This window comes from Rhodamnia argentea, chromosome 8, assembly GCF_020921035.1.
Source record: "Rhodamnia argentea isolate NSW1041297 chromosome 8, ASM2092103v1, whole genome shotgun sequence".
Classification (NCBI taxonomy): Eukaryota; Viridiplantae; Streptophyta; class Magnoliopsida; order Myrtales; family Myrtaceae; genus Rhodamnia; species Rhodamnia argentea.
The window spans coordinates 4,225,354-4,248,403 of record NC_063157.1 but is presented as its reverse complement, the minus strand read 5'-3'; the positions used below and the strand labels follow the sequence as shown (position 1 = coordinate 4,248,403).

Here is a 23,050-nt window from a genome sequence, read left to right as displayed (position 1 = left end):
AGCTCGAGATTTCGATTGGAAGACATTGATTGATTTTTTATGTGAAATGGCAGGCTAGAAAAGAAACCCTTCCAGAAATTCTTGATGGCTAGGGCAGAAACAAGGCGAAAGAGGGGTTTGGAATTAGTTTTCAACCAGCAATAAACATCATCGATTATTAGTTCTCGTTGCCACCCCCGGGCACGGAGATGAGTCTTCTATTGTTTTTCTTCTGCCATTTCGTAGCATGTAATTGTCTCTCATCCTTCTAGTCGATGTGAGGCAAAAACCCTTTTTTAGATTATTTTAGTTCTTAATCTGATATATCATTACTTTCACCCTTGATGCAATGAAAAATTCAAATTAGTACGCTTCTAATAAATTTATCCTAAATATTTTTTTACCACAAAAATTTCTAAATTGATATACTTATGACAATCTTACCCCAAACTAATTTATTGATCACAAAAAAAAAAAAAAAAAATCAAACCGATACACCTATAACAAATTTACCCTCTGTTAATTTCAGTTAAAATCGTATAAAATCTAAATTTGATATACCTTTAAAAAAAGGACGGTAAAAATCCCAAATCGGTACATCCATCAACTGTCGTGTATCATTTAACGGAATCTAACGGAAGGTGAATTTATCACATATATACTAATTTGAAATTTTAGGTGATCAAAAAATTAATTTGAGATAAAATTGACATATGTATACAAGTTTATACTTTTTCGTGATATTAACCTTTACTTTTAATTTCTACTCTCAAGACGACAAGACAATAGAGGTGACAAAGCTAAGTCCTTTAAAATCCTCTCCTGGTTTTTTAAGGAAAAAACTAGTCAAATCTCTACTTGGCTCAATAGAGTTGAATACCTTTAAGCTTGTTTGACGATTTTGATCCAAAAAAGTAATTATGATCAGAATCATATTTTCTAATTCTATTCCCTTGATGATTTTTAGAAATTCAGAATGCATTTAGTAATTACACAAAATTTCTGTTTCAGGGAATAACTAGGTAGCAAGAATTTTTTTTTAAAATTTTTTTAAAATTTTTAATTTTTTTGAAGTTTTTTTGAAATCTTTATAGTTCCCCCATTTTTCAATTTTTAAAAGATATTATTTTTTTTCTTTTTTAATTTTTTTAAAATTTTAAATCTCCCCTCTGCTTTTCATTTTTTTTTTGGTTAAATTCTAAAGCTCATTTTTAGATTTAATTTTAAAAAATGCATTTAAAAAATTAGTTATTCCAAAATTTTCAAATCTAATTTTCATTTTTTTTAAGTTCAGAAGTCCACGTGGACTTATTCTTTTTAAAAGAATGGAGACTTTATTTTTTTTTTAATTCTTAAAAGTGATTTTTTTTTCAGAATCAACTTTGTTTTATTTTTATTTTTGCTCTAAAAATGTTTCTGGGAACGGACCTTAGAATTTAACAAAAAGAAAGAATAAAAAAAGTTCATTTTGGAAAAAAATCACTTTTGAGAATTACAAAAAGGAAAAAAATCTCAGTTTTTTTAAAAATTTTAAGTCCACATCGGCTTCTTAACTTTTTTAAAAAACTAAAAAATTAAAATTAAAAACTAATTTTTATAAATACAATTTGTAAAATTAAATTTAAAAATAAGCCTAAGAATTTAACAAAAAAATTTAAAAAGAAGGGGGAGGGAAATAAAAAATTTAAAAATTAAAAAAATGGGGGGAAGTTAAAAAAATTAATTTTTTTTAAATGTTAAAAAATTTTTAAAAAAAGAATTCCCGCCACCTAGTTGTTTTCGGAATAGAAATTTTGTGCAATTACCAAACGTATTCTGATTCTCTAAAAATCATTCGGAAAACAGAATCATAAAATATGATTTTAATTAGAATTACTTTTTTGGATTATAATCGTTATCAAATCGGCCCTTAGTCTCTATGGTTACTTATCTTTGTTCTTTTTCGCTGGATAGCCTCCTCCTTTGCTTTCTTCTTCCATTGTTAATCATGAGTTCCCAAAACTTACATCTAGATATGCAAAGGCGATAATTTCACGAGGTCGCTCCATATGAAACAAGTGCGATTAAATTCAATGCCCTAGCTCAAGAAAATGAACAAGACAGAAGAACGTGGGGATATTGCCTGAGATTTTCGTGATTCTAGAACTGTTTACACTACAACTTCAACACGATTTGCGAAGAGAAATGCATGGAAAACAAGACCGTACGATTTGCGAGGAAGACTAATTAGAATGAAAGGAAGGCAACTTGGAGCAATCCTAGCCATTAGGACTAATGATACTTTCATCCCATCTCTCACTAATGCTTGATTTTCTTCTAGGTGCACAAGCCATGAAGAGCATACGCTCTCCGGAATTTTGAGGATATCAATATGGGTATTGAGCTTTTGGTCAATCATCGAGAGAAGCTCCTCTAGAGATCGGACGGTAAAGGCGATGGTGATGCCATCGCCTCCTCCACGCCACGTGATGTTCAGGGAGAACACCTGGACAAGCTCTTAAAATAGAGTTATTATGACAGGAACTTTTTTTTTTATAAATTGGAGGAGATGTTTAATACAAACTTTTATCCATCGAAAGCGTGGAAAAGAGATTACAAGACCGTACAATGTTCATTGATTTAGTCTAATTAATTCCCTGGTGGACAAATGTCCTTTAACACGATTGTAACGTTTAAGGTAAAAAAGAAGACGAGGGTCAGGATTTATAAACAAATAATATTCCGAGTTTTGAAAGTGCATCGATTTTTCAGAAGCAAAAGGAAACCCTTCTTCTGCATCTCTGCTTTCCTTGCCAACTCTATAATCGTTCATTCACGTGGACGCATCTCTTGTGGAGAAGGGTGGACGGACGGACGACGATTCCGCCCACCTGACGCGGCCAATGACGATCGGCAAGATCGCGCCATGGAGCCCGATCTCAGATCAGATCATCAGCGATCGACTCGTCCCAGAAAATGGAAGATGCCTTCGCATATTCCTGTCTCATCCGACATGTCCTCTCTCTCTCTCTCTCTCTCACAATAATCACATGTCTCGCACTTGTCGTCTCGTGTATGAATTCCGCCAGCCGTTCCTTGCACCCGTTCCCTCACTACCACAGACGAACAGCAGCCTTGAGTCCAAAGCCAGCAGAGGGAGCGAAAATGTGCGTGGTCTTGTCTCGGGCCGAACAAGAACAGCTGATCGAGAAGCTCCAGGTCTTCAAGATCAAGGGCCGGGACAAGCGCGGCCGCAAGGTTCTCCGCATTGTCGGGAAGTTCTTCCCAGGTAAAAGATGCCCCCGTCATCTAAATTCGGGTTATAATGTTGCGCCACTCCTGAAAATGCGATTGTTTTCGCCGAACATAACGCTGGAAACTTTAATCCGTGGCATGCATCTTCAATTGTTGCTGGACTTTTCACATCTAGTTAGGAATTGGATCCTCCGAAGACTCGGAAAAATCATGGTTCATTCAATTGCAAGACGAACCAGAGAGACCTTAGTGAAGAAACGGGGAACTAGAGCTACTGGAAACTCACTAATTATGATCGGTTTCTATGCGAGCGAGAGATTAACTGGTAATGGTTTTGATCGTCAGCTCGATTCCTGAGCACCGAGGTAGTGAACGAGTACCTGGAGGAGAAGATCTATCCGAGGCTGAGCAGGAAGCGGTTCAGTGTGGTGTACGTGCACAGCGAAGTCCAGAGGAGCGACAACTTCCCCGGATTCTTGGCCCTCCGGTCCATGTACGACTCGATCCCTGCCCAGGTCATGGACAATCTCGAGACCGTCCACTTCGTCCAACCCGGCCTTCAGGCCCGCCTCTTCTTCGCCACTTTTGGCCGCCTTCTCTTCACCGGCGGGTGAGTAATGAATGGATACGTTCCAAATCCGTCCGGGCGAGTCAATTCAGTTTCTAATGCCATTTGCATTGTCTTTTCAAACGAAACATGAATAATTGGCTACTAACGTTCTGTTTATTAAGCGAGAAATGCATGATTCGAAAAATATCTTTTTTTTTTTTAAATAATTGCCTATATTGTATTTTTTAATTATTGATTTTCATGGATGATCATAATATTTATCATTCGTTTATTTTCACAAGCAATATAAGCGATTGTTTTTAGAAACATATTTTTCAGATCATGCATTTTGCACGAAACAAACGAAATCTAGGTGATACATAGCAGACCAGGCACACCAACTCTTGACATGGGTGGTTACGCGGTTATGTGTGGCAGGTTGTACGGGAAGCTGAACTACGTGAGCCGGCTCGACCTACTGTGGGACCACGTGAGGAGGAGCGAGATCGAGATTCCGGAGTTCGCACAAGAGCACGACGAGGATTTGGAATACCGTCCGATGATGGACTACGGCTTGGAGAGTGACCATGCTCGGGTTCACGGTGCTCTGGCGACGGATGCCTCCGTGTCCATTTATTCCATGCGTTGTATCTCGTGATCTTAATCGTGTCGTGCCACAATAAATAGTGGTAGATCTCTCCCAGGTAATAAAACAATTCCGCCGATCCCGATCTTATTTCCCAAGGCTATTGGAGGAGAATCACTAATCTTCGCGTGCCATGAATTTCATCTTATTATAACTAGATGTAGCTGTCACACCAAATAACCCCTCTAAAATCTAAAAATCACGACTCATATTCAATGGATACTCGAATAAAAAGAACCCTCGCCCTCCCTCATTCTCCACGGCCCCAGCCATGAGTTCGAGAAAAATTATTAAAAAAATCACAAATTTATTATAATTGTACTAATTTTGTCATAAATATTTTGCATTTGTGTCGGTTCAATCTATTTGGTCAATTGGCACTAACGTGAGTAATTTTTAATATTTTTTATTTTTCTTCCCACTAGCCGGCGAGCTATGATTGGGCTAGGTGGACGAACTCCGACCACGGCTCATCGATCGGCGAGAAGGAAAAAATTATCTACGTCGGCGCGGGTGATGTTACGCCAGCACCGGCCGGCTAAATGGATTGAATTTTGGCACAAATATAAAAGGTTAAAGATTTAATTGGTAACAAAAAATTTAGCACCGAATTAGTGCAATTACAATAGGACCGTTTGTCAAGAGCAAGTCAACTTAAGGAAATATGTTGGAATTTATTTTTTCCCTTGTTTGGGGTATTTTGTAGATGATAACATTTCAAGAACGTCTATTTATGCTAGAATAGAGGGTAATTTTTTTCATCCAAATTTCTTATGATGCTATATCCAGATTTGGAGCCGATAGTGCCTCCGTGGCTGCGAGACTCGATGGTCGTGAGGCGCCATTAAGACCTGCGTCGGGTTGAGAGAGGTGGCAGGGGAAAAACACCCGGGAGAAGGCCGCTACGACAGAGGCGAGATGCGGCGTGGCCTGACCAGCGACGGTGGCTGAGTTGAATGGGGCGGTGCTGATGTTGCCGGTGCGGACGACGGGATAGGGGTCAAGGTCCGTCACGAGGCGGCTAACGGGGTTAAGAGTAGAAAGATGGACAAAAGGAGTTTGCGTGCTGGGGTTTGGTGGGGTTCGGATTCGGTGCGGTGATTACGGAGCGATAAAAGAAAAGGGAAAGGGAAAGTGAAATTACATTTGAAACCTTATCTATTAGCCTTTCTACGTAGGGGTCGTTACAAAATTCCAAAGAAATCAAGACTAAAAAATAGATTCATCGCACGCTACGTCTAGAGGTGGCAACGTGGGTCAGCAACTCATTTGATCAACTCAATTTTAGTGGGTCCAAATGGAATATGGGCCACTTAAAATTTTGAAATGGGTCAAAGTGGGTTGTTATGTTAAAGTCTAAGTTTATAAGGGTCTCATCCCATTTAACTTGAATCCAAAATATATGTAACCTGCAACAGTCTCGGACGAGCCTCGAGCTTGTCGGGATCTAGCGGGTCGCCATCCACTTGCTGTCGATCGTCATGGTCGTCGGTCGTTGCCGGTCACCATCAACCCTAGCTGGACGTAGAAGTGAAAAAAAGAAAAAAGAAAAAAGAGAAAATATAAAATACAAAAAGTCACAATTTTTTTTACTATTATAAAAATTGTCCACAGTAGTTTAGCAATATATTTTTTTTTTATGAATTTATAAGAAATAAGTTTTTATAAATTGAATTTGATATTGAATAATTTTAGTAATATGAGATATGTCCGATATGAGTAACTAGATTTGTATTGCACGAAAATAGGTCAAAAAAAGGCTAAAGTGGTCAATATGAGTTGGATCATTTTTGAGCGCACCATCCTTTTGACAAGTCTAACTTCACCTCATCAAGTCTTCGAAAGAAAGTGGTTTATTCATCGGCTCGGAACGGCACAAGCAAAGAGCCAATGAGTTTGCCGTCATGTTTTTGCAGTTTCGAGCCAAATCAATGCGTTAGAGCTCGCTGCGCTGATTTGTATGCTCTGGAATGAGCTAAATCTCCGAAGGCGACGATTAGCTTGAAGCCGCAGATTAGGACAACAATTTAGTGGCTCCTTGATGCTATTGCTAAGCTTCTCTAGGAGCGAGCAATACAAGTTTTGCACGCGCAAACTTGGTGGCTTTGCGAGCGAGACGTTGATCACACTCACATGGGGAGACAGAACGCTTAAAGGACAAGAAATGGAATGAACGCTATCAGCTACCGATTCACCGGTTTCGCGAATTAACATATGATTGCCTGAGCGCTCGGTTCGAACTCCCGGAACTATTGGCCATTATTCGTCATTTTGACCATGAATAGCAGCACATGGTGGTAAAGTACAAACTTGCGAGAAAGGTCATCTGCATCAGTTACCAACGCCACGGGACGAACATATCAGGACTTTTGTGCATAGTGGGCTAAGTCCTCTTTGTCTAAGGAGAAAACATTTAGTCAGCAGAAACTGTGAAGAACATATTAGGATTAGTGCTTGCTTATTGACATCCTCATCTTTGATGAGAAATGGTTGAAGTAATTCATTATCAGTTGATGCAATGGGTCTCTGTTGGGTTCTTGTATCCCCTCGGAAGTCCCAGCTACACGGAATCATCGGGCGCGCACCGGCTTTGCAAGAGGTCTTTCTCATCTCGCTTGGGGTTCGTCTGAAAACAATACACAAAACCCAAATTGCTCCTGTCCCGAAACCGACACGAACAGGTAGGCAGAGTGCTAGGGGCGCAAGACAGGAACTCGGAAAAAATACCTGCGCAATATCGCAGAATTTATTACCAAACTTTGCTCGAAGAATGATGTTCTTGAATGACTTGTGCTGTAGCTTTTGTATGTTTCTCTTGCAATTGAGCGCTCTGGTGCTTCGTTGTGATTTCCCTCCCAATCCTCATACAACCGGACCGGACATCTAGTTCGTGATTGAAGGCAATTGATTCCTAAAGGATGCATTTGGTGATCCAAATTTGAGTCCGGAGAGGATAAAAAATTATCTTGTTTGATGCTTGGCAATGTCCTCCGGACCTGATACACCTGGATAAAATGCTGGATGAAATCCGGAGAAGGGGGAATAAACCTGGGTTGAATATAAAAAGATTACAAATAACTTAACAAATCCTCTTTTTCCAAAGATGCGGTGAAGACGCCACCATCTGGATAATCGGTCACTCTTCACTACGCACAAGGACCATGACCACCATGAGATTGTTGTTACTTTCGACAATCGCTATCGTCCTACAACTGCCAATCGTCATCTAGTCAGCCGATCACGTTATCTTGGTCACCGCTTGAGGATCAGCGCCATAACAGCCCATCGCGGTCACCTCCGCCCTCAACCACCGTGGTCACCTCTACCACAGCCCATCACCACTGATTCTCACTGAGCAGGCTGCGGTCGTCCTCGTCGTCATCAAGCCCGAACTCAACTGACAAGTTCGATCCTTGGATCTCGAACAGGAGGTCGGCCAAGCCCTAACTATGCTTAATTGGTTCACTTCGACCGCAGATCCTTGACATGGTTTCGATTACGACGGTGCAGATCCTTGATGATTTCTTTCTTAGTTGATTCTAAAAAACTAATCAATGTCTAATTAGACTGTAGTTGCCTTTCAAGGGGTAGGGTTCTGGGCACTTGAATCGATCAATAGGTTTTTTTATGCTACGGTTAAGCATTGACCGAGAAGAAATGTGGGCACTTGAATCGACCAGTAGGTTTCCATCTCAAAATTTATTTTCCAACAAGAAGCGTAAGGAATTGAATGATATTTAATCCTTATTGGTGCCTGCGTTGATATGTGTTAGCTGCCTTGTTTTGTTGCCGACCTTCAACAAGGACAACCACAGTGGTAGGAGTGCGACCACCTCAAATGATGGTTACAGTTCTAGATTTAGGGGATGCCATAAGGCTATGCCCTAGCTTGGCACGGTGGCCGTGGCTGTTAACACCATCGTCCGTAGGAGGTCATTGGCATGGTTGCACATCCTGATATCCATGTTATATCCGGATATTTACCGAACATATGATGAGATTTTACACAATTCAAAAGACAATTTGAAGGATTTCTTATCCCACCTTATCGTATTCTATCTCAATCTATGTCCGGACAATCAAACGCAGCTAAAGAGTAAAAGACCAAGACGGGATAAGCTTTGGGACAAAAAAGTCCGAGGAGACTTCCACCTAAATTACAGAGACTCGGTGATTGGTGATCAAGTTTGGACTATGATGAGCTTCACGCTCGCGGCTACCAAAGTGACGTCCTTTAGAAGAAAAAGGAAGAAAGCAGTGATGGCATTTCCGTTGACCATATCTTCTTATGATCACAAAAGTAATTTTACCTTCATTCCATTCGACACTACATTTATTTAACTGAAAATTTCATGATCACGAAAAATATCTTTCTTTTTTTAAAAATCGTGTTCAAGTAAAAAATTTAGTTTACATTGTTTAGAAAATGTGATTTCTTTCTTATTAAAAGATTGACGTCATAAGCTTGTTGTATTCGGTAAAAGAAAAAAACAATTTTCATAGATCGATCGATTTTCCATTGTCAAAATACCAAAAAGTCGGCAAATAATTTCTCGTTGTATTTCGAACGGTGATATCCCCATCATCTCAAAACTAGTCGGAGATGTTAAAAAAGCCAAGAAATTAATTTAGAGTTGGGAAAAATGAATAATAGGGCAAGCCACATAATACATATATTGATTTTCTTCTCCTGTTTCGAGGCCGAAGGCTACCATCAACCCTGGCGGAGGAGTTGTCGCGGCAGGGAGGACGTGGAAGGGAGAGATAGGGGCAAGGGTGGTCACGAGCGCCGGGGGGGCCTGTTGGGTGTCGTCCTCGCTCGGAGGGCGGGTTCTGGGTTGCCGACGACATAGTGGTGCTCAGAAGGACGCGGGGCTGCGCCGGCCGCCCATGGCGAGGCAAGCATCGACGGGTCCTTTGGTGATGGAGATGGTTGAGGGCCCGAGGGGCCTGCCCAGAGAGGAGAGAGCCTTCAATTGGTTCTGCTCGGGGGTTTCGAACTTCCAATCTGGTCAAAGTCAACTATTTTTTTTTTTTGGGGTGCCATATAAACGAAACGACTAACAAAGGAAAGTCCATCATTAGTCCTCATATAATAAAATAGAAAGCCCAAAAAAAAAAAGTAAAGCCGCCAGTCAGGAGTCAGGACTGCTCATCTGCGACTCCGCTGTTCTTGGTCCTTGACTCTCCCTGCAAGATGGAGAACACAATCCCATGGTCCGATCTCCCCAAGGAGCTCTGGTGGATGATCGCGAAAAGGCTCGACGCTCTCACCGACGTCCGCCGATTCCGCAGCGTCTGCTCTTCTTGGCGTTCTCTGATCCCTCCACTTCCCCATCGTGACAACAACCCTCCTCTGTTTCCCCTGAAACTCCCCCTCCTACCGAGCCAAAAGCACGCCTTCGTCACTCAATCCACGCTCTACCGCCTCCAACCGCCGGAGGAGTCCGGCCCAGCGGTTGGCTGGCTCGTCAAGCTGGAAGAATCCGGAGAGCCGGGCCGTCGGCTCCGCCTCCTGAGTCCGCTCTCGAAGCAGCCCATCAAGTACAAGCCTGGTGCTTTTCCTAACGTGTTGAACACTTTGGACTTCAGGGTCACCGAGATTGGTAAAGAGTACGCTGTCGAGGTCGATGAGGGGGTCAATTTGCGCTGTGTCGCGAAGGTAGCTCTGTTCCCTGATTCGGCGTGGGCCGATGCAGGGGAGTGTGCGGTAGTTGGGATTCTTGAGGGAGGGAAATTGGGGTATTGGAGGTACGGGGATGAGGGATGGAGTGTGATTGAAGGCCGAGGTTGTCATTTTGACGATGTCATGGTCTACAAAGGGCAGTTCTATGCTGTGGATAGGCTTGGGACCGTCTCGTGGATCGACCCGTCTTTCCAAGTCGTGCAGTTCTCGCCGCCCATGTGTGGCGGTGGCGACAGGAAGCACCTGGTGGAGTTGGGTGGCGACCTCTATGTGGTTGACCGGTACCTTGACGTGGGCGGTGTGACAAGGTTCTGGAACAACCGGGAGGTCGGCTTGGAGGCCGTTGGATTTAGAGTGTATAGGTTGGATCAAGAATGGGGCAAATGGGATGAAGTGAGGACGCTTGATGGTGTGGCCCTGTTTCTGGGTGATCACAGTTGCTTCTCTGTGTCTGTGCAAGAGTTTGGTGGGTGCGTTGGGAACTGCATTTACTTCACTGAGTTGAATGATTTTTATGGTGCTAAAGTCCATGTCTTTTGCATGGAGGACCATAGCATCAAGAGGGCGGCCTTCTCACCGGATTACTTGAGGATCCTGTGGCCACCCCCGGCTTGGATCACCCCGAGCCCATGCCCTCTGGATCCGAAAAACATGTGGCCAGTGTTCTAGTTCGGTCTGGAACCGTCTTGATTTCGAGCTGAATTGGGTTTGTTATTCGGTTTTGAGTATGAATGAAAAGTGAAGTTGTAATTGTTTTGTAAGGCATTGAGAATCCATATTCTGTTGGCTTTGCTGTATTTCTTTATGCCTTGGTATGCTCTGAACATTAGTACCTTATTTACTCCAAATTGACTGAAACAAATTGGGGGTTATCACTTATCAGACAGAAAACTCATACAAGCAGAGAATACTAATGCAGAAAATTGCTCACTCGAACCTGGAAAGATATAGCGCAGATGGGTAGGGGAAATATCATGTAGTCGTACTCAATTCTATACCATGATCAACATCACAAGCAGATGCAGATGGGGTGATGGTTTGAAGCATCTCTCATGAGCACGCACGGCAAAGCAAAAATCATCTGAAAAATGTAGAGAACAACACATGGGCGACTCAGTCGCCATCATAGCCTGTGCCTCCTGGACCCATTGACCGATACATTGCGGATATAGGACACAGAAAAGTTGCAGAAAGTTGCTCACTTGAAAGTGAGACGGTTTCGCTGTCAAGGGGAAGTGTCGGGTAATATCGCGTAATTTTCCCTCATTTTCATACCATGATCAATGTAATAAGCAGTTACCGATTGCGGTTGTGGTTGAAGTATCTCTTAATTGGCATGCACGAGAAAGGAAAAATGGCGAAAACGTGCAGAAGAAACGGAGCCATTTCGGTTCCGGAATTTTTGGCTTCTTTTTCATAGAAGTTTGAGTAATCCTTCTGCTTGTTCTTTTGTGCCTCTCTTTTCTTTTACTGTAAGAAGGTGTGTTCAATGATGGTTATAAGTTTGAGTTACTTGTTTTTTCTTTCTTTTTTCTCTAGCCGCTGGAAGTGCAGTGATCTCTATTGTTAAAGCCGATGGAAATCGATTGATGACCAATTAAAATATCAAATGAGACTTCAAATTAAAGATAGATAAGATTCTAATATACCTTGAAATCTCAAAAACTTTTCAAAATGTGAATTAATAAGACATTGCACAAGCAAAATTGGAAAACTGAAAATGAAATGGCAAGGAACTTTTACTGAGAATTTGAAGTACGAAAGGGAGGTAAAAAAGCTTACAACACTCAACTTAAGGGCTTTTATACTCAAATACAAATGCCAAACTTAGGAAATATAATCTAAGCCGATTTGAGATTCAAAACCTAAGTGAAGATCTAATAGGAATTATCTTCTTCAAAACCAGATGAACTCCCTCTTTGCTGTTGTACGATTATTGTTCAAAGTGGTTGAATTGTCTGTAGAGATTTGTCTATGTGTTCTAGATGATGTTGAGCTTCCTCTGCGTTTGCCTCTGCCTATGACTTCCCTTCTATCTTTAATGGATGGTCCGGTATACATCCTGAACTTCCTTAAGAAGAATTCGATTCCCCATGTTTGTCCCTCAATCGATGGATTCTCCTGGACTCAAGACTTCAACTTCCTTCCATGTCTAGAGTCGATCGATGTTCGCCACGTGTTATAATTTCCACTTAAACTCTGCCCATTGAAAAAGCCACAGTCGACGAGATCTTCAGACATTCCATCAATGATTTCGTCGGTGACTTTTAAGGTCGATATGCTTATTAAGGATTTTATCGAGTGGGTCTTATGGTTTGAGCGTATTGTTGTGATATGATTTGAACCATTTGCTTCTTTATATGGGACTCGGATTTTGGTGCTGGTGTTGTTGCAAACTTCCGGAAATCGAAAATTGAGGGATTGCTAAGTCCGAAGACTCGGCTCGGGCTTTCCCAAGCTTTGCTCATTGCAACTTCGGGTTAATTATCATGCCAAATTCATTTTATTTATGAGTCACCACTAATCATTTTTTGTAGATTGATTAGACACCTATGTAAATCACGGGAGATTACTTTACTTCAATTAACAGAGATCAAGAACATGGGGATTACGCTAGAAATTTCTAATGCCCTTTCGGTACCTTTTCTTTTTATTTTAAAAAAATATTTTGTGAGGCGACTTGGCCTAATTTTAACGTAAATACTAACATGTTATATGATCATGCGGTTGCCCAAACATTGATTAACACTTAATAAAACAAAGCACTACATAACTTGATAAAAAATTCCCTATCAATTGCAAATCATTTGTTTAAATTGCTAAATATAGGCTAACATGCATTCTGTAACCTAACTAACAACTTGATTAGTCCTTTTATTTAAATGAAATCTATGTTATATGCAATGCATGAACTTAATCTAAATGCAATGACATGAAATATGCTAACTATTAGAACACAGCATGAAATACATTTATTAAAATGACATGCAAAAATGAACTTTAATCTAGAATGACATGCAATTCCAATTTAATAAACCTAGACATGCGATCTAACTAAATGGCATGCAAGTATGACATGGCAACGATGTGGCACGCACGTATGATGACCTAGCATAAATGGATGGCGTGATACAAATGATATATGATGAATCAATGACTTGACAAAGAGACATGATGCAATCTATACTATATTGATATGCTTGCACCCGATATTCTGGTATATATTAAAATTGGTAATTATTGGTTAATGCAATAAAACTTTCCTAAGTGAAAGTTATCCCATTCAATCTAGGAAATAATTTAGATTGCGCATCTCTTCCGAAGTACTGCTCAAAACATTCATCTTCTTTGGATGCCACTCCTTACAAGTCTATCAAGAGTCGCAAATCGTGCATCGAAGTAATTGTAGAGACCCAAAGGAAATGGTCCGAGGAGCTTCTGCTAGAGCCATCAATTAAATAAGATATGACCCACGAGTTCACGCAATTCGAGCTATACAAGGTGACTGACTAAGCCTTGTATGCATTCAACTCAAAAATCATTAGAATTCCACTGAGAAGAGTACCTTAATTTGTTCTGGAAGATAAATGCTGTGGGTCTTATTTCGCATGGCTCGTAATAAATCTATGACAGAACTATTGGTATAGTGATATTTGACTATGTTAGCCTAAACATAGGTTCTATTTTGTCGTCCCAATTGCAATAAAAAAAAAAAAAAAAGTGGTGGCCCGTTGCTGTCAAATTCATTCAAAGAATCGAATTGGATCCTTTTTATTTTCTAATTCTCTAGCCTAGATCTGACAAAGAAAGGACAGCATTGTGTCTGAACTTGAAAAAAAAAACTTTATAAATATATAAAAAGTGAAGTATAGCCCAACATGCTCAAAGAAAGCAATTACACGAACAACACTAAGGTAGACCGACTTTCTGAATTCATAAGCATCACAAATATGCCATTGTTGTAGTCTCTCTAATAATTAATATTGTATTAGCTCGATGAGAAAGTAACCAAAATGTCTGAAAACTTTTACGCGCTTCACAATTCATTGACTCCGAGATGAAGGAGTTGTTTGACTATGACAAGAAGCAAGTAATTATCTACTCCAAGCATCCAAATTAACAACCTAATCATTTGGTCCCTAGCATTCTTATTTCATAGTTAGTGCCATATGCTAAACCCTAAGAATCTTCAAACAAAATACTCTTCGGTGTATATATAGAAGATCTTCTCTTAATATTGTGCTAGGAAAGATTGGAATTTATATGTTCGTGGGTGGGTAACGCACTTATAGCCTTAATAACCAGGCTTCCGTCCAATGGTCATCTTCCATTGAAATATCGCGGTTTTCGGACGCATTTAGGCTATGGCGTGGTCTATCTTTTTTCCAGCCTCTATTGTCAATTGCCAAAAGAAATGAATGGGATAGACACAATTTTTGCTCATCAAGTATAGCCACACCAGTCGGACAGATATTTGACCCAAGTTCAACAAGATTCAGGCTACCTTTGATACACATAAGAATTGAGAATACAAGGAAATGGAAATTAGTCAAGTTCACAAATCGCCCAATGAAAATGGTAGTGATGCGAAATTACTTTTTTGCAGGGTCATCAAATGCATTACATGATGCCTTTCCATTATTTAAACAAAACACTATATTTACGGGAAAAGTACACTAGAAGTGCCATAACTTTTGTACGGCGTTTACTTGAGTGCCATAACTTTCAAAACGTTCACTTAAGTGCCATAACTTTTAAAAATAGTTTACTTGAATGCCATGTTGACGTGACAACCGGAAAAGCCGACGTGGCGGTCGGAAAGCTGACGCGGCACGTCGGAAAAGTTACTGTAGCACTCAAGTGAATGATTTTTGAAAGTTATGGCACTTAAGTGAACGTTTTGAAAGTTATGGCACTCAAGTGAATACCGTACACAAGTTATGACAATTTTAGTGTACTTTTCCCCTATATTTACCCATGAATATGGGTACTATATCTAAGGCATTGCTAAGATGTAGGAGTTCTTGTAACGAGTCAAAAATAAAACAAGAAAAGTATGTACTTTTTTTGCATTTGTATTGTTTAGGTTTATTTCCTAAAACCATTGAATAAATTTAATTTTCTCCAATAGCATCTTATTTTAAAAACTTCAAATAATAAGCTTCCCGTAGATGAAAAAATCGAGTCAGTTGAACATTGCAAGGGTGTAAGATTTAATTCTTAATTTTAAATACAAAAATATTACCATGAATCCATTGTTCAGCATCGGTCCAACTTATATAGCGTACCTCGAATCTTGGTCTAAGGTTAGTATCTAAGCCCGCCTAAAAGTCTCATTCGAGTAAATTGATTTGTTGTTAACCCGATTTCTTCATCAACGAAAAGCTCGTAATCCTAACTTTTGAAAATGTCATTCAAGTTTTGCAGGGAAACCAAAAAAAAAAAAAAAATGGAGGCCACTTCTCCACAGAGAAGAAAACTTCACCGACTAGATCGGTTCATAGTTTTGTGTGCTCTGTCTAGCATGCTAATGTACATTACTTATGTTATCCGCCCTCAAACATTCATCTTAATTCCTACTGCACAAGGAGGCTACTTCTTGTTGAATGACGTGGTTCCTATGTGGACCAAGTTGTGGAACGGCTTGTAGGATCTTCTGATGAACATGCATCTGTTTGAAGTATCCATTGGATGGCGGCGAAAGATGATACGCACACGAACCCGCTCCTTTCATTTTATTTCCATTTCTTTGCACATTTGAATTCCTCCGAACTTCTTTTCATTTCAATTACATGAAATCCGACTTCTCTTAATCTGCAGTCTCATTTTGAAAAGTTTGATTTTTTCCTAGGTCATATGTTCACATTTGACATTTTTTAGTCGAAATTCACATTCGACATGGAAATACACTACGTGATGTTTTCCCACTCTTTCATCAAAACACTAGATTTGCACATAAAGACGATACCATCTCTCACGCTTTCCTAGAGTTGAAGGAGTTCTTCTAGCTAGCTAAGAAATGATTGAAAATGGCTTTATTTACCAAAACCATTGAATCAATTAAAGTTTCCTTCAACTGAATCTTATTTTGAATAGTCAAATAATAAATTGACTGTAGATGATTGCATCAATTTGAAGATGCACGGAAAAAATTATGCACAATTAAGATTTGGGTCTTGTTTTTTTCTTGGCAAAGTTTGATTATTACTTTTAACAACAAAAGTATTACTGTGAATCCATTATGACACTTTTAGCATTGCTCCAACCTATTAACATATTTATAATCATGATTCGCAATTCGCATCTAAGCCCACTTAAAAGTGCCATTGACTATAGTTGATTTTTGGTTAACTCAATTTTTATATCAACGGAAAACTCGTGATCGGAATTTTTAAAAATGCCATTTGAGTTTTACAAAGAAGCAAAACTATGAGCCAAAAGTTTGTACGAATCGACACGAGGGAGAGTTTGGCCTACCTAGTGTTGTTTGACGAATAGAAATGAAGGAGACTTGGGAAGTGTAACGAGCAAGGGGCCACCGAGAATTATCATGCAGGCAAATTGATGGCATTTGTCAATTGCGTGATTTCCAGCCGTGACACGAAAAAAGAAGACTCACCTAAGGCTAGACATATTTCCTTCTTGTGTTGGAACATCCAAGGATGAAACATCTCCTTGCGCCTCTCCATGCGGAGGTTTCAGGTATCAACAAAAACTCTCAAACGAGAATACTTCTTCCTACATAAAGCTATCATGTTTACCGGCATAGAAGATTAAACTTACCATAAGTAGTATCTTCTAATGCACATTCCCCCCTTGGAGGCAATTGATAATTCTCATATCGGTCAATTTGGCCGATCAAAGTCATAACATTCTTGGGCCTAATATCTCCATGGATGATACCCAACCCATGCAAATGAGCGACTCCGAGTGTCATTTGCTTATGGGCACTATCTTTCATGTGTAAGCTTCAAAATTTTTTCTAGTGAGTCAACAATTCATTTAAAATAGGAAAAATATTTACCTTTTTTTTTATTGTGTGTTCTTTAGCTATATTTACCAAAACCATTGAATCCATTAAATTTCCTTCAATAGAATCTTATTTTGAATAGTCGAATAACAAGCTTTTTGTAGATGCAAAATCACATCAATTTGAAGATGCACGAAAAAATTATGCACAATTAAGATTCGAGTATTGTTTATTTTTTTTTGCAAGATTTGATTATTACTTTCAACGAAAAAAGTATTACGTTGAATCTGTTCGAACATTTTTAGCATCGCTCCAACCTATATTAGCGTGTACCCGGAATAATGGTTTGCAATTCGCATCTAGGCCTGCCTAAAAGTGCCATTAGTTGAGTTTTAGTTAACTCGATTTTTTTATCAACGAAAAGCTCGTGATATGAACTTATGAAAATGCCATTTGAGTTTTGCAAGGAAGCAAAAATATTGGCCAAACGTTTTTACCAATCGACCGAGGGAGTGTTTGGCCTACCTTGTGTTGTATGACGAATTGACACGAGGGAGAATTGGGAAGTGCCACAAGCAAAGGCGCCATCGAGAATCGACATGCAGGCAATAGATGAGGTTCGTCAAATGCGTTATTTTCAGGTGTGGCACACAAAAAATACTGCATCCAAGACTAAACATGTCACAATCTCATGTTGGTTGTTTCCCAAGGATGAAGCATCTCTTTGCACCTCGCTGTGCGGAGGTTTCATGTATCAATAAAACTCTCAAATGAGAATTTCTTCCTAGATAAGGCTGTCGTGATTATGTAGACGATCATACTTACCTTAGATAGGATCTTTCAAGGCACATTCCCCTCCTTAGAGACATTTGATAATTCACATATCAATCAATTTAGTTGCTGGTAGTCATAACATTCGTAGGCCTAATATCAAGCAAATGAGCGGCTCCTAATGTCATTTTCCTACGGGTCTCTCATGTGTAGGCTTTAGAAATTTTTTCTAGTAGTCAATAATCTATTTAAAACAAGAAAAATATCTACCATTTTTTTTTTTGTGTTCTTTAGCTTTATTTACCTGAATCCATTAATTTTTTTTACTAGAATCTTATTTTGGATAGTCGAATAACAAGTTTTTTGTAGATGCAAAAATCGCATCAATTTGAAGATGCACAAAAAAATTATGCACAATTAAGATTCGGGTATTGCTCCTTTTTTTTTTTTTTTTTGCAAGGTTTGAATCCAATTTGACACTTTTAGCATTGCTTCAACCTATATTAGCGTATATCTAGAATAATGATTCTCAATTCGCATCTAAGCCTATCTAAAAGTGTCATTGACTATAGTCGATTTTTTAATAACTCGATTTTTATATCAACGAAAGCTTGTGATTTGAGTTTTTGAAAATGCCATTGGAGTTTTGTAATGAAGCAAAAATATCGGCCAAAATTTTTTATGAATCGACAGGAGGGAGAGTTTGGCCTACCTTGTGTTGTTTGACGAATTGACACAACGGAGACTTGGGAAGTGCCACGAGAAAGAGGGCCACAATGGACATGCGGGTGATAGATGAGCTTTGCCGAGTTTGTGATTTCGAGCCGTGACACAATAAAAGAAGACGCACCCAAGACTAAACATATCTCCTTCTTGTGTTATTGTTCCCGAGGATGAAGCATCTCCTTGCGTCTCGCAATGCTGGGGATTCAAGTATCAACAAAAACTCTTAAACAAGAATAGTTATTCCTAGATAAAGCTGTCATGATTACCAGTGTAGAAGATCAAACTTACCTTGGATAGGGTCTTTCAAGGCACATTCCCCTCCTTGGAGGCATTTGATAATTTCCATATCGCCGATGGCAGTCATCATATTCTTAGGCCTAATATCTCCATGAACGATACCCAATCCATGCAAATGAGCGACTCCTAATGTTATTTCCCTATGGGCACTATCTCTCATGCGTAGGATTTAGAATTTTCAATCAGTAAGTCAATAATTCATTTAAAACAGGAAAAATATGTACGTTTTTTTGTGTGTGTTCTTTAGTTTTATTTACCAAAATCATTGAATCCATTAATTTGTTTTTCAATAGAATCTGATTTTGAATAGTCGGATAACAAGTTTTTCATAGACGTAAAAATCACATCAATTTGAAGATGCACGAAAAAATTATGCACAATTAAGATTCAAGTATTGTTCTTTTTTTTGGCAAGGTTTCATTATTATTTTTAACAACAAAAGTATTATGGTGAATCTATTGTGACACTCCAAGCATCACTCCAACCTACATTAGCGTTCGAACAAACAAAAAAAATACCATAGTAGCATATACCTAGAATAATGGTTCGTAATTCGCATCTAAGCCTGCCTAAAAGTGTCATTGGCTATAGTTGATTTTTGGTTGACTTGATTTTTATATCAATGCAAAGCTTGTGATCCGAGATTTTGAAAATGCCAATTGATTTTTATAAGGAAGGAAAAATATCGGCCATAAGTTTTTATGAATCCACACAAGGGAGAGTTTGGTCTACCTTGTGTTGTTTGACGAATTGACACGCCGGAGACATGGGAAGTGCCACGAACTAGGGGGCCATCGAGAATTGACATGCAGGTGATAGATGAAGTTTGCCAAATGCATGACTTCCAGCCATAACACAAAAAATAAGACGCATTCAAGACTAAACATATCTCCTTCTTATGTTGGTTGTTCCAAGGATGAAACATCTCCTTGTGCCTCGCTGTGCTGAGGTTTCGGGTGTCAACAAAAACTCTCAAACGAGAATACTTCTTCCTACATAAAGTTATCATGTTTACCAGCGTAGAAGATCAAACTTACCGTAAGTAGAATCTTCCAAAGCACATTCCCCTCCTTGGAGACATTTCCTAATTTCCATATCGGTCAATATAGTCGATGGTAGTCATAACATTCTTAGGCGTAATATCCACGAATGATACCCATCTCTTGCAAATGAGCGACTCCTAATGTCATTTCCCTATGGGCATTATCTCTCATGCGTAGACTTCAGAATTTTTTCTAGTGAGTCAACAATTCATTTAAAATATGAAAATATCTACCATTTTATTGTGTGTTTCTTAACTTTATTTACCAAAACCATTGAATCCATTAAATTGTCTTCAATAGAATCTTATTTTGAATAGTCAAAAATCAATTTTTTCATAGATGCAAAAATTTCGTCAATTTGAAGATGCGCGAAAAATTATGCACAATTAAGATTCGGGTATTGTTTTTTTTTTTTGCAAGATTCGATTATTACTTTTAAAGACAAGAGTATTATGGTGAATCCATTGTGGCACTTTTAGCATTGCTCCAACCTATATTAGCGTATATCCAAAATAATGATTCGCAATTTGCATCTAAGCCGACCTTAAAGTGCCATTGACTATAGTTGATTTTAGATTAACTCGACCTTTATGTCAATGACAAGCTCGTGATCCGAATTTATGAAAATGTCATTTGAGTTTTGCAAGAAAGCAAAAATATCGGCCAAAAGTCTTTACGAATTGACACAAGGGAGAGTTTGGCCTGCCTTACGTGCAAGCGATAGATGAGATTGCCAAATGTGGGATTTTCAGCCATGACACAAAAAAAGAAGACACACCCAATACTAAACATATCGCCTTCTTGTGTTGGTTGTTACCAAGGATGAAGCATCCCCGCGTCTTGACGTGTTGAGGTTTCAGTTATCAACACAAACTCACAAACAAGAATAGTTTTTCCTAGATAAATATATCATGATTACCAACGTAGAAGATTAAACTTATTGTATGCAAGATCTTCCAAGGCACATTCACCTCAGGCATTTAATAATTCCCATGTCAATCAATTTAGCCGATGGTAGTCATAACACTCTTAGGCCTAATATCTTCATAAACGATACCCAACTCTTGCAAATGAGCGACTCATAATAACATTTGCCTATGGGCACTATCTCCCAGGCATTGACTTTAGAATTTTTGCTTGTATGTTCTTTAGCTTTATTTATCAAAATCATTGAATCCATTAAATTTTCTTCTATAGAATCTTATTTTGTATAGTCGAATAACAAGTTTTTCATAGATGCAAAAATCGCGTCAATTTGAAGATGCAGAGAAAAATTATGCACAACTAAGATCGAGTTATTATTATTATTATTATTTTGATAAGGTTTGGTTATTACTTTTAACAACAAAAGTATTCTGGTGAATCCATGTGATACTTTTAGCATCGCTCCAACCTATATTAGTATATACCCATAATCATGGTTTGCAACATACCTTACATCAATAGGAAGTCCCAAATCTCCTTTTACCACTGTTCTCGTATGGCTAGTGCTAAAGTCATGGCCACTTCCTCGTGGAAATCATAAGACCGAGCTCTAGCGTCTATTTCCCTTCCATCCATTAAGTTTATGGGAATATCTTCTATAATAACCCATACTCCGTTATTATAGCAAGCGGGGAAGGATCCCAACTCGCTAGTAAGCACACCGTATGCGCAATTGGATATCAGCTCCGTTGAAACCCAAGTATTGACTGGAGTTCCATACCACCAATTCCAAATGTGATACACAATTTCAACCATGTTATCATATATACAATAAAACCTTACAATAAAACCTTTCACGATCTCTACCGATATCATATCCATGAGACTGAGCTCTAGCGTATATCCCCTTTCCATTCATTAAGTTTATGGAAATATCTTCTACAATAACCATACTCCGTTATTACAGTAAGCGGGGAAGGATCCAAACTCGCCAACAGACACACCGTATGTGCCATTGGATATCAGCCCTGTTGAAACCCAAGTATTGGCTGGAGTTCCATACCACCAATTCCAAATGTGGTTTGCAATTTCAACCATGTTATCATATATACAATAAACCCTTTCACAATTTCTACTGCTATCATATCCATGAGACTGAGCTCTAGCGTCTATCCCCCTTCCATCCATTAAGTCTATGGGAATATCTTCTACAATAACTCATACTTCGTTATTACGGTAAGCGGGGAAGGATCCTAGCTCGCTAGCGGGTACACCGTATGCGCCATTGGATATCGATCCCGTTAAAACCCAAGTATTGGCTGGAGTTCCATACCACCAATTCCAAATGTGGTTCGCAATTTCAACCATGTTATCATATATACAATAAACCATTTCACGATCTTTACCGATATCATATCCATGAGATTGGTTAATCCTAAGAAAATCTCCCGCTAACCATATATCATCGTTTACTATGTCACGCACGGGTATTGGAGAACCAACATTTGGCTGAACAGTAGCATGATTAATATCGCAATACTGCATGGAGGAGTTGATTATGATGTTTCTCATGCTTATTCGCGGAACATTAAGCATGTGCACAATAAGCATGATAGCCCTATCATGGTCTGTCCCCGTGAGAGCAAGAATATTTTCAAGTGAGATATTTGGTGCAAACCGTTGGAATACAACCGCTCCAAAATGGGCAGGGTGACATACAAATAATATCTTGCGGTTGTGGTGTGTAAGATAAGCTTGCCTAAGAGTGTCATTGAATATAATTAATTATTTGTTAACTCAATTTTTATATCAACGAAAAGCTCGTGATCTGCATTTTTGAAGATGTGGGAATGTGGAGGGGACACATGCCCGCTTTGCTTATTGAGCTTACACCTTATTAGAAACATGTTGTTGTGAGATGTCCAAATACATTGGCTGCTCGACTTACTTCATCGTTGGTAGAATTACTGAATTTCTCGGTTTCCCTGCTAGCCATGCAGAAATGAGTCCAAAGAATCGTTGGTTTTGCAAATTTGTCGTGCAAATGGGTGATGAAGGTGATTGTTTTTGATTTCTTTTGGGGCTCTATACGTAAACCAGATTTTTAGTGCCTCAGATAACATGTCTTGTCGTGCATTGAACCTAGCTTGTAAAAATAATTCGCCAAAGAATGAAGCTTATATATGTTTAGGACAAAATGAAAAGAGAGAACAAAATAGAAAAA

At 39.1% G+C, this 23,050-nt stretch overlaps 2 protein-coding genes across 2 annotated transcripts; both read left to right on the top strand.

Annotated features, from left to right (window-relative positions):
• The first annotated feature begins 2,797 nt into the window (after nt 1-2,797).
• On the top strand, nt 2,798-4,460 carry LOC115744668 (ganglioside-induced differentiation-associated protein 2). Its single transcript, XM_030679970.2, has 3 exons — nt 2,798-3,247; nt 3,559-3,823; nt 4,202-4,460. Exons 1-3 carry the CDS (start codon nt 2,935-2,937, stop codon nt 4,419-4,421), a joined length of 798 nt encoding a protein of 265 aa, XP_030535830.1. The 5' UTR covers nt 2,798-2,934; the 3' UTR covers nt 4,422-4,460.
• A 5,053-nt stretch (nt 4,461-9,513) lies between these two features.
• LOC115744659 (putative F-box protein At1g65770) lies at nt 9,514-11,178 on the top strand. The gene has a single exon (XM_030679948.2). It carries the CDS (start codon nt 9,607-9,609, stop codon nt 10,762-10,764), a length of 1,158 nt encoding a protein of 385 aa, XP_030535808.1. The 5' UTR covers nt 9,514-9,606; the 3' UTR covers nt 10,765-11,178.
• Nucleotides 11,179-23,050: the final 11,872 nt, after the last annotated feature.